We start from the raw sequence: 12536 nt of genomic DNA, 5'->3' as shown, positions 1-12536 counted from the left end.
ATTTAAGGGGGATTAAATGTTTGACATCACTTTGCCTGCACAGGCTATGTCGAAGAGGTTACTGAGCGGGTGATGGAGAATTCAAAAATGCGCCTATGCTGAAAGAGTGGAAGCAATGGACCAGGCTGCAGCCTGGCCAAACAAATTGCTGTATCTACTACATTTCTAAAAGCAAGGTGCTTATGGTTTGACAGCAGATTGTCGCAGGGATGTAGAGCTGAAGGAATTTTTATGATTTGTCAAGATATGAGGGGAACTCGGAGGGGACATCAGAACTGGGATGCCCCTGTCTTCTCTCTTCAGTGATGGCTTACCTCACGGGCATCCTTTGTATGCTATGCTGTTTCTAAACAGCAAAACCACGAAAAATAAGAAGTCAGCAAGGTGGATTGGCTGATCAGGTGCATTTCTCTTTTGGAAGAGATGGTCCTGGTCATTAAACTTCTGTTCCTCACCTGCCTGTGGCCGACAGCAGTGCTACACACTTCTCAAAGTCACCATCACCAACAATTCTCATTCTTGAGAAAGCATAACAGGTAAGCAATATATTCTCTCTGTCTGTGTTCATCTGATAAACTTTATGCTGTCAGCAACCTTTCAATGTACCCTTTTTGTTCACTGTCCTGTTTTGCTAGTTTTTGAATTTATACTATGCATAGTACATTGATAGGGTGTTCCCAAAACAGAAATGGTGAACTATTAATTAAGTTTTCATAACCAGGCATTTCATATTGTGATTTCATGAATGCTTCATGTATATGCAGGTATGTACACACACACCCCCACACACAGCTCTTTTAACTTGTGTGATACCAGGCTACTGTTGTGATGTACCAAGTATTCTTGCCCTCTAGCTCTCATTACAAGAAGCAGAAATGCCTTCCAAAGTTCTATGCCAATGTTATAAAGTGACTTCCATTACCTAAACAGCAGTGTAGCTACACTATCAAGATATAGAAGACATTTTTATGGCACTAAAGGAGGTGAATTTTACGTTATTTGTCATGATGGCACAGTGGATTCCCTTTCTGGAATATACTTATGCTTTTAGACATTGGAGATTGTCACAGTTCTTAGTCTTTACAGTCAAGGAGCTGGTTTAAAATGAATAATGGTACAAAGGTTTTTACGTGTAAGTTTCTGTGCAAAGTGCTAGTGCTTTTTCCCACAAATGCAATTTCACTTCTGCTATGTGAGGCTGCTGAACGTGTTTCCAGATTAATCTAATAGTATGTAAACAGCCCAATGACTGCCAGTGATAATCCAAGCAAAATCTCTCTTTCTTGGGAGGTGGGAGGTAGGTGAAATTCTAATAAGTAGGTCTATTTAAGGAATAAGGAGTAAGTGGCTCTATTTAAGGAATACAGCTGTTACATTTCTCTGTGTACTTGGCCCCTTATTCAAATGGACAGGGGAGCTCATAGTTTATTCATATGATATCACATATTGAGGAAAAGTAACATAATTAGACTCCTCTGATGTGTTTAGGCTGTTTTTAAGAGTTATATGCTTTGTAGCAGGCATACAGCTGTTTCTTCTGTATCACTTCTTATGTGATAATCCAGCAGCGACATATCTCTGAATCCCTACATGTCTTGAAAAAATCATGTTTAAGCAAAGCAAGGCAACAGAACATATCCCAGTTATACAATGGAGGTGCCCAGAGATGCTATGTCACTCAGTACTTCTGGATTTCAATTCAAGGTCATAGGTTCAAGTTTGGTCTAAGCCAAAAGCTCATGAAAAGGATGGCTACTGAGCAGACTGTTTCAAACTCAGACAATTTTGGAGTGAGTCCTAGAGCCCGATTATTTGTAGTAACAAAAAAAAGGTCTAAACTGCTGCTTTGCTAGTCTCAGGAAGAATCAAATAGAAACAGAATAAATTATCTTCTTATTGCTGTAGTGGTAAGGAATGTCTATTTTAAGCTCAGCCAATACATTTTTGACAGTGGTAAAAGGGAAACATATGCCACTGTTGTTTGCATTTATCCTGTTCTGGAAGAGCTGAGAAGAGCTGCTCCATCACTGACTTAAAAAAACCCCTACAAAGCAGGAGAGAAGCCTGGTGGTAGAACAGCATATTTTGTGGCATCCTGCTGGACATCCTTTGCTGACCTCTTGCTAGAGGACAGCAGTAACAATTTTAGTACAGTGTCCTCTCCGTCTTCACAGATCTTTACTAATACATACAAATGGATTCATATGACAATCCTGTGAGAGAGGCAGAAGTGTGTTAACAGAAAGGAAGATTAGGAACAAGGAGGAATATCAGGACTGCATTCTCAGCTGATGCTGACTGGCATAGCAGTTTTTTGGCCTTCCATGGCCAAATCCATTGATTTCCTAGGCCGTAGTGATTTGGAACTGGGAAGAAAACTGCAGAATCTGAGCCACAAAAGATCCCAAAGCTTAACAGCTGCAAATCAGCTTTTCTGTGGAAAGGATCCAAATATGTTTAATTTCTCTTTGTTTGATTCTCTGATTTTGTTGTAAAGGCAGCATTATCCTCCAGTACATTGCAACAGGGTCTGACTTTCCACCAGCTTCTTTTTCTTTCTGGGCAAAAACCTTTCAGGCAGCACTAGGATTATTAGGGACACAGCTGACAGATGGCCTTGGTTAAATGGGTGGCCTTTTAAAAAAGAATCCCATGTGAAAATGTTACTTAACCTACAAGTTCCACTGTTTTAATAGAGTAACCCAATTCTCCCTCCAAAGCTATTTGTCTGCATTCTCTTGTAAAGAAGATTTTAAAGCATTAACCAAAAGTACATGAGAAAGAGATTATTCTCATGGTCCATTTCCTACAGCAAAGAACAAAACATTTGACTGTCAAAATATTAGGCTTTTTGACAGTACACATTGCTGATGTTACTGAACACTTGGAAATGCATTTTTATGAGAGAGAGAAAACTGTGTGATTTTGATGCTTACATTTATCTGGGTTTCAAAAGTTGACAAATATGTTAAAAGTTTAAGAGATCACACTGCTATATAACTCCACAGACTCCTGGGAATAAGATTTCTGTAACTTTTACTTTTTGGGTACCTTTTATTTATTTATAGCTAGAGTATCTCAGGGACATAGCACTGGCATTTTATGGCCATTAAATCTAGGGTCCTTCATAGTATTCTTTTCATGAACTTACCAAGTTTCATTTTGAATGTGATGACCTTTTTTTCCCTACTGCAGCAATAAAGGAAGTGGAGTATCTTGGATACTAAAGTAGTGTAAGTTTGGAAGAATAAGAACAGGGCAAACATATATTTCCCCTGAATACTTCCCTCCATATCCAGTCACCAGATGTCCCTCAGTGACTTCCTGTGTTGAATGTGTTTTCTACAGCCTTAGTGATGCTCATTGGATTTTTTTTCCATGAACTTGTCCAATTTCTGCATGAACCAATACAAACTTCTGATAGCCTGATGAGTGAAAGACAACCAGATGAGGTACTAACCACATCACTCCTATGAATGCCACTGGGTATGGAACGACACTGATGGCATTATGTGGTTAAATACTTAATTTTTATATATATAAAAACACATAATTAAATGAAAAATGATCCAACTGCCCTTGAGTAGCCTTTTGATCTTGCACTCAATATTAGATATTCAAAGTTAGGTAGGAGGAACTAAAGTTGTCTTTAAAAGCCTGTCATGTATTTGTGCATTGTTAAAGAATTCTGAATTAGTTACTTTGGTTTTGTAGGCAGTGACTGTCTGCTCTTTGAGAGCTCTGTCAGATACCAAGGCATTGAGCCATGATTCCATATGACAGTATTGGCTACTGAAGTGTCCAAAGAGTGTATCTCACTTTTTTCATCTGAAGAGCTAGTCCTTCCATTAACTTCCTCTATGAGTACCAGCAGGGGTGTCTTCTCTATGTGGTCTGAAACCCTTCAAGTGCTTTTTATGACCTCTGTTGGAATTCAATTATAGATTACCATTTCATTTGCATAATGTAAAATGTTGCCTGGAATACAGCTATGGAAAGCAGAGCTATTATGACTGGAAGCAGTAGTTTCTTAGGCATGTGCTTCACTGAGACTGACAAACTTGTATTGACAAGATCTATGCTAATACCAAGCCATCTGTCAGAGTTCCCTTTAATACCACTGCCCCACGTAGGTAAAGAGAGATTTCCTTTCCTTACGTGCATGTGGGCTTTTCCTCTCAAACTCCACAGCCTGACGTACGCCATACAGTGAACGCACAGAATCAATGACTGCATTTAGTCTCCTAGATTATGGTGCACTGGCCAAAGCTGTGTGATGAAGAGACCAGGGTGCCAGGCCACCAAAATACAATCGGTATCTTTGCTGTGCTTCTGTGAGAATGAAAAGTATATCTTGACTGACCTTGGGAAGCTTTTCTGAGACCTAGGCTAGTTAGATCTGTCTCTTCTGCTTTTTAATGGAAGTGGTGCCATGGGAAGGAGCACTCAGGAAAACATCTGCAAATGATTTCACAATGCTGTGGTGCTGATCAATAGTTAGATACGGGTCTAGGATTTCTTGGGAGTAAACAAAAATACATGCATGCAATTCCCTTTGAGTCATCAGTTAAATAACTAATGCTGCAATGAGGACAAGTTAATACCATAACTTGTAGCCAAAGAGCAACATCTGGAGTCCAGATGCTGATGTTAAAGGAATATCTGCTGGAGAACACTTCTTAGCCTTGGGTGGGGGAAACAGGCAAGGAGGAGAAAAATTGTGAAGCAGAAGTGTATTTTTTAAATTTTTAATTATTTGAGAATTTTTAATGGAATTTTTCTAAATTTTGGTACCTTTACACATGCAATGTTACCATGAAATTAATTGCAAGCACTATGAGCATATATCTCTGCATGTAAGCCTATTTTCCTTTACAATAAAAAATATATTCTGCCAAAGGAAGGTATTGAAGAAAAGATGTGGCATGTTTGTAATGAAAGTGCTCTTCTGACTCCTGCAAGATCTTGCCTAGCTTGAACAATCCCTTTTGATAGCTGCTAAAAATAATTATTATAGTTACTCCACCAGCTGTATATAGAACATCATCTTGAAGAGGCTGTTCAAATAGGTGGGCACAAAAGGTACTTTTCATATAGGCAGCATTTCTGTTTATTTTGTCCTCATCCAGGAAAACAGAAGGAATACCGAAATCCCATAACATCTCTTCTCAGTGGCTCATTAAGAAAAAAAAATTCCTGCCCTAGTAGCTTATATTTTGCCTCTTGTGACTAGGGAAAGTCTTCCTCAGTCACATACTTGCTTCTAGTAAGAAGTTGTAATAAATGTATCATAGTTTTAGCCTGCTTCTTCCAGTGAAATCCTTGGAGCATCAAACAGCTATTTTCCTTGGCACATCCAATGACAAATAAACTAATGCTTCCAAACTGTATTAGCTGTGCCATGGCATTCATGGCATTCTGAACATAATTCAGTGTTTTCTCTTGTACTAGTTCCCAAGCAGCAGAATTTCCACGTATACGTGTTGCAGAGCATTACAGATGTTCAGTCCTACTGCCCATTCTGCTCTGATACAAGCTTGCTCTGTGATGGTTTCAATTCTCTGAAGCATAGGCTTTCATTTTAGCATCGACATAATTTTCATACTCAGAAAATGAAAGTCTTTATTTGAAATGCCTGATGGGCGTTCTGATTGCCTTGATAATTTGGTTCAGACAACAGAGACATTCAAGAATACTCAGGTAAATTAATTTGGTCAAGCCCAATGGTTCTGAATAGCCCAGCAGCCACCTCAGCATCCTGTACCATAGCATTTTAAAAAGTAATTTCTTCATCTTCATTTTTAAGAAAAAAAGGGGGGGAAAGGAGGAAAAAAATTAAGTAAATACAGGTGCATACCTTATCCTAAGACATTCCATACCTCATCTTAAGCAGTGTTTGACTACAGGGCAAATCTTCAGAACAGATTTCTATCAGTCTAAAGTAGTAATTAGAGTTGCTAGCAGCAAAGTCCCAGAGAATCATAGAAGGTATGAAAGAAGTGATGTCTAGGGAGGGTCCCTTGCCTGTGGCAAAGCAGCTATATTGAAGTCATTCCTATAGATATATTCTAACCTATTTTTAAATAGCCTGAGTGAAAGGAGTCTCAAAACCTGCCCAAGCAGTGTGTTCCCATGTTTCTCTATTCTCACCATGAGAAAGGTTTTCCTAATGTGTACCACAGATCTCCCTTGTTGCCACAGCTTGTCCTACTGGGCAGTGCTCATGGAGCAAAGGGCACTCTAAAATCTCATGATGTGTTCTGAAGACTGATGTGTTCCCTCAGTTGTCTTCCTCTAAATTAAACTACACAGGTCCTTACAATCTTCTCCTGCCTTTCCTGAAATGGGGGCCAAAAGCTAGGCATAATTCTGCAGTTTAGGCATGGCTAGTTGTGTTACTACTTGGGGCCAGCCACTTAAAGCAGGATGTGCAACAAGGAGTGGAAACTTAAGGAGACACCACAGCATTTTCCTTATAGCAGGACCAAATAGTGGGATGGATTCTTTCTAGCAACCATGCCCCCCCACCCCCACGCCAGCTGCTAGATCTGTCTGTAGATCTTGTCTAGGTTTTAACCCAATATCTTTGTGATATGGGCATGTACCAGACCCCTCTGCTGTTTGTGCCATGGTTTCTGTTTATAGGAAAAATGGAAAAGGAGTCTGCATTGTGATGGGCACCTGCTGTTCATTTTAAATGCAGGCCCAGCACACGAGATTTCCATCTGGAGAGCTTGAGTCCATTCTGAGGCATGTGAATTTCCCAGTGGAATTTGGGATGTTGTTCAGTATGTTCTGTGAAGGGAAGAAAGTTAGCAACAGTCACCAGAAAGAAGTACAGAATTCATGGCATCCTGCTTAGAGCCCAAGTTCATCCGTGTTGCCTTGGTGCTCTGCAGAGGCTCAGATATGTGTGGCATGGAGAAAAATGTGGAGATGGGACTCATATGGAAGAAATGCTGCGTGTCTGAGCAGCAAGTAAGGGGACGAGCTAGGGAGTAACTTGGCCAAATCTGAATGATGTTTAAGAGGAGCTCAAAAAAACAAGCCCCTAGATCCAGGACTATCAGTTTTGCAGTCCTTCTGAAAAAGTCTTGACTCATTTCAGCTCCTAGGGGGGAAAAAAAAAAAAAAATCGATTCATGATAAAAAGTATAATTGTCTCTGTAATATGGATAATGTATGAAGTGGTTTAAAACCATGGATACATGGTATTATTTCCAAGTCTCAGTTGCAAGTGATTATGTGAATAGTAACATTTTTTCTAACAGGTATAATCTTTTACATAATGAGAGATACAGTCTTTGAGGGGAATAGAAGAAGAGCTAGATGATCTTCCTGGGACTTTTTATATATAACTGGTGTTCCTCATGGACCTGGGCACCCTCATACCTGATTTCCCTACCTTTTCCAATATATCTTTCTCCGACTTTATTAGCACAGTTGTTTCCCTTATCATACCAGATTCAATTGTCCAATGTTCTTGGGTCCCTGCTTCATTTAACTAGCACTCTGAATGTCAGGCAGAAAAAAAAATAAATGAAGTTGCTTACATTTTTTTTTTAAACATAGCAAACGAGAAATTAAAATGAGGAAACTTGACAGCACCAAAGCACGGCCACTTAAATCCGAGCAGCTTCTTCGCATAGAGGACCATGACTTTGCCCTGAGACCTGGATTTGGAGGTAAGCAGCACATGTTTGCGCTGTGCTGGCTAATAGTTTATCCTCTCTCTGGAAGTTTATTTAAACTCTGTCCAGTAGCGTCACTTAAAATTGAATGACAGACTTAATTGCAGCTCACCTCTTTCATTATACTCCAGGAAATAAAGAAAGAAGAAATCCAGAAATACTTGAAGGCAAGAGACTTCTTTGTGTTTAGCATATCAATAAGAGAAACTGTTCAAATTGTCTCCTTTTCAGAACCAATTAAAAAAAAAATTAGAATAGGATTCTTTGAGAGCAGGGATTAAGGTATACCTGTAAACTGCATAGTCTAGTAGCAATTAGCAAATTACTTAGTAATCAAATTCATTTTGAGAGATTGAAATGAACCACCAATTCCTAAATCTGTCTGCTCTGTACAAAATTAAAAAACTACCCACAGGCTTTCAGTTTATTACCATGTTGTCTCTGTGGTCTTGGGTGCTGTGATGATTATTTCTTCATTTAACTAAATTGCATGTGGATAAGGGGAGTATTCAGTGGGATGTTCACAGTTTGGATTCAATTTTGACTCTCCTTCATGAAAGGTAAAATGAGAAAGCTGCCCCACTAATAAGCTTTGTCTGAGCCTTTGCGTCACCAGTTCTGTGTTCGTGATTCATGCAAATAGACTGAACTGCTCTGGATTATGAGGCCAGAATAAAATATATGAGGAACAATAATCAGCTGTGTAAAGAATCATAAATTTGGGAGGCTAGCTGAAGTTTGTGGAGCTATTCTTGTTGACACTAGCTGCGGGGAGGTAGGGCCTGGCAAGCATGCCAGGAGGGAGACCTGGGGTAAGAATTCCTCTGGATGCATCAGGAGAATGTGAGAGGATTTCTTGTTACCCTAGAAATTCTGTCTTGTCAGAGAGCAAAAATCTTGCCTGATTTTAAACAATAGTTGAGATACGTCTGTTTCTTGACAACAAAAGTTAGGATTACCTCTTGCCTAATACCTGTCTAGTCTAATATCTGTTAGTCTGGACATCTTATTACTACCTGCTTTGTCTCACAAGGAATTTAAATTTTTGAGAGTGCCATCTCAGAAAGGAAGTAGCATTTCCATGAAAGCAAACAACAGTTTGGTATGTATTTTATCGCTGGATCATCCCAGAAAGCAATACTTATGATGTACATAAAAGCAGCTTTCAGAATATACCCTATGATCTGGTAGTTGTAATTTTCCACAGGCAGCGAGGATTTTTTTACACCCAGCGAATCTGTACCAGGCTTTTTCCCCTTGTCCTTTTATTTTCAGATGACTAGTCATAAAGCCCATTCAATTCCTGTTGAAGCCAGCTGTAGTTTTTCCACTGACTTCATTGCACAGGCCTCTCAATAATCACATTGCCATGTGTATGATTTCAGCTGTACTCCTGTCTTTCAGAAATAGCTTTCAGCAGAAGAGTGCATCAGCTTTGCTTCTCTTCTATCAGCCGCGTGACATAGTGGCATGGGAGGCACTTTTTACAGTCACATCCACTAGTTCACGCACTTCCAAATTTTCAGAACTCTCTTGATATGTGGAATACTTATGTGTGAATCTCCCTCAGACTAAAACATAGATCCAATAACATTTTTACAGCACAGAGTGAGGAAAGTCTTAGTGAAATGAATGTTGATCCCAAATTTGTACTCCATTGTTCATATCTTACCATTGATTTCAGTGATGTTACAGTAGTAAAGAATGGTTTGTTTTTCACAAGAGGCAGGTTAATAAGGCAGCAGGAGAGTTAGTGCACATGTGTGACCTCATCAGAGGAGAAAACTCACCAACTGAATCATGAATCTGAATAACATACCCAGAATTATTGTATGACAGCAGAGACAGTGTATGGGTTTCTCTGAAGAACGCTGATGATTAAGTGTGCAGCAGAAGGAAACTTAACTAGAGAAGAAGATGAAATTAGAGATACCATTGCTGCAGTCATTGCCATGGCAGTTGTAACATAGCCCTGAACTGCATAAAGACTTACAACACTGTGGCTTTATGTATTTAAAGCAGATGAAATTTTGGGTTTGTTTTTATCAAATCTAATGAAGCATTTCAGTACTGTGATTCATGAAGGGCTTGTACTGTCAACATGCCACAGTGCATGATTTATTCAGCTCAGCACAATGCATCAATTCACAATACTGATGGGAGAAAAAAGAACCAGGTAAAAACAGCTGGGTGAAAAACAAGTATTTTAAAATTATTCTTTACTTTTAGAAGAGAGACAATTTTTTGCCCTCTCCCATACACCATTGTAATTTTCTGGGTATGTCAGGGAGTTGGAATGACAGATTTTGTTAATCTAGTTCCACTGTGCCCCTTTGCCTGAGAAGGTCAATCATCCTTTGCACCAGTTTGGGAGAAAAAGGAGCTGGAAAATTTATGCTGTTTTGAACCTGCTAGAGAGCCCTCAGTTCAGGGAATTCTTAAATCTAAATCTGGCTTGTTTGATTTCATTTAGCCCCACACATGCAAAGTTAATGAGGCAGACTAGAGGACCCAGACTTTTTAGTATTTATAATTAAGTAACAAAGGAAAAACAGAGAGAGCATATGCTGAATTTGATTTGTAAACTGAGAAAACATGCACAGGAAAAAAATGGGAAAATGAATGTAGAACTGTTGGATACTGATGCTACCAGCTGCAGCTTTACTGGAAATAATTTGCTCCACATGACTGGTTGCTTTCTCATGAAAGGGGAGGTAAGAGATCCTTTTTTTGACCAAATGGACACAACTCTGCTGTCATTTATGTAAGTGTATTTTGGCATTCTTCTGTTGATTGCAATGCCATTCCAGCTGCACAATCAGAATTTGACTCTGTTGATTTTAAAATTTAGTCCTGACATTGTCCATTTATTAATAGATTAGAGATCAAAGTCTGAGAAGCATACCGTGTCAAGATGAAGCAAAACCAACAAGCTGCTAGCAAGCTGTTTCTACATTTTTGCTATAGAAATATTACTTTGTGTGCAGTTCATTATACAGTGAGGTTGAGTGAAGCAAACCAATAATTCAGTACACCCAAATGTTCTTTAAAATACTAAACTTATATTGTTACATTGCACTTTTTCCCTAAGTCAGGCTCTTCAGTTGTTGTTTGTGGGGGCAGGGATTGGTATTTTTTTTCCTTTCCTGGATTTTTTTTTGTTTTGTTTTGTTTTTTTGTTGCCTTCTATGTAATGTCATGGGCCTTTTTTGCTTGGAAGTCTCCAATAGATGGACCCCTGCTGACACAAACAGATGTGGACCAGCATAGTGATTTGCATAATTCCACTAGACGTTGGTCTAGGAGGAGTATGTTTCCTTAGCTCAAACAGCTTTACCAACTGCATCAGTGCACACTGTAGGAATTATGTTTAGTCCTTGCTGCTTCCAGAAGCACTGATAAAGGCCAGCAGATGGGTATGTTAGGGGTCCTGCAATGATATAATAATCCTTTAGCAGTTCTGGTGAGGCTGTCTGTCTGCATAGATCCTTCCAAAGGAAATCAAAGATTGTGAGTAGACTCAGAGTCAGATCTTTTCATTACTTATATATCTTTGCACTACTGTGGCTGAAAGTACTTCAACTGATTTTTCAGTAGCCCCATAAACTGATAATCTGTGAGAAGATAGCTTAAGGTTGGACTGGGAAAAAAGTAAGAAATTTAATTATGTTTCTTGCACTTTTTGGAATGGTCATCCCCATGTTTTAAACTCGGTGAGAAAAGGTGAGCACAGGCCAATATCAGACAATGAACAGAGACTTCTAGCAGCTCAGATCTGAGGGCCATAATGCACACTGCCTTAGCAGCCAAAACCGTGTATGTTGAGAGAGGTGTTAAAGCAAATCCTTAGAAATGCCTTGAAGTTACTTTCTTTTCTACTATACATCTATTTATCTATATTCTATTCTTTTCTGAGCTATCTTATTTCAAAACATTGGCATAAGTCATTGCTGTAACACCCTTCCGCACAATCTAAAGATTATGGAACCACATGACCATTGTCACTGTGTACATGCAGGTTCTCACTGTGTGGTCTATATATGTATATTGAGGTATGACAACTTTATTTTTCTTTTACATTGTGTCTTAAGGACCTGTCATTTCCTACACTAACAGTGTGTTAGTTAAAGAAGTTTTAAAATTGGTTATCTCTGCTTTGTCAACCAATATAGAGGATGATAACATTAGCAAGTATTAGAAACGATGGAAGTGAATTTAGTAGCATTTAGCTGGTCAAGAGGTAACAGTCTTTCTAGACAATTTGCATCCCAATCTGCAATTAAGCATAATCTTAATTCCAAATTTTCAGAGGATCAGAGATCCCATTAGCTCACTCCTCCTTATGCTTCCTTCCTCCTCAAGCTAAATTAGTAACATTTAAATTAATATGTAGATAAATGGGGGAAAAGGAAAGAAAATAGGCCCCAATGAATGTTCAAAGAATGCTGTGATTCTAATAGCTCTTTGCCACCAAGTTGTTTTCTGCACCACAACCCTCCCTGAAACGTCAGAAATATCTTCTCACTGTGGTGGAAAAGACTCACTCTGATGAAAGTGGAATGGCTTTTTTTCAGGGGTTACTGGAAGGAATAGCTGGGGACCAGAACAGGAGGGAAATATTTTGGTAATTTGCAAGACCTCTAATAGACTCCTTCTCCTGGATTTTTTTCTCTGACATTGCTAATTCTTCCATTCCAAGAGCTGACTGCTACTCATACCAGTCAACCTTCATTTCTCACATAAATAAGAAAGCAACAAAACAGTAACAAGAAGAAAAACACTATTGCCAGTAATTCTCCTGTTTCACTCATTGCCAGAGGAAAGTAAATACATCCACATAGCTTC

At 39.0% G+C, this 12536-nt stretch overlaps 1 protein-coding gene across 1 annotated transcript in view; it reads left to right on the top strand.

Moving 5' to 3' along the window:
- Positions 1-12536, top strand: part of GABRR3 (gamma-aminobutyric acid type A receptor subunit rho3) — a 38831-nt gene that overhangs the window by 7780 nt on the left and 18515 nt on the right. The window contains exons 2-3 of the mRNA XM_010304748.2: positions 422-536; positions 7573-7685. Of these exons, the coding sequence (XP_010303050.1) occupies positions 424-536; positions 7573-7685 (226 nt within the window). The 5' untranslated portion in view covers positions 422-423. The remainder of the gene's footprint in view (positions 1-421; positions 537-7572; positions 7686-12536) is intronic.

The sequence above is a fragment of the Balearica regulorum genome, chromosome 1 (assembly GCF_011004875.1).
Source record: "Balearica regulorum gibbericeps isolate bBalReg1 chromosome 1, bBalReg1.pri, whole genome shotgun sequence".
In the NCBI taxonomy this organism is placed as follows: Eukaryota; Metazoa; Chordata; class Aves; order Gruiformes; family Gruidae; genus Balearica; species Balearica regulorum.
The sequence above is the reverse complement of the archived record's forward strand: the minus strand, read 5'-3'. Positions and strand labels throughout refer to the sequence as shown.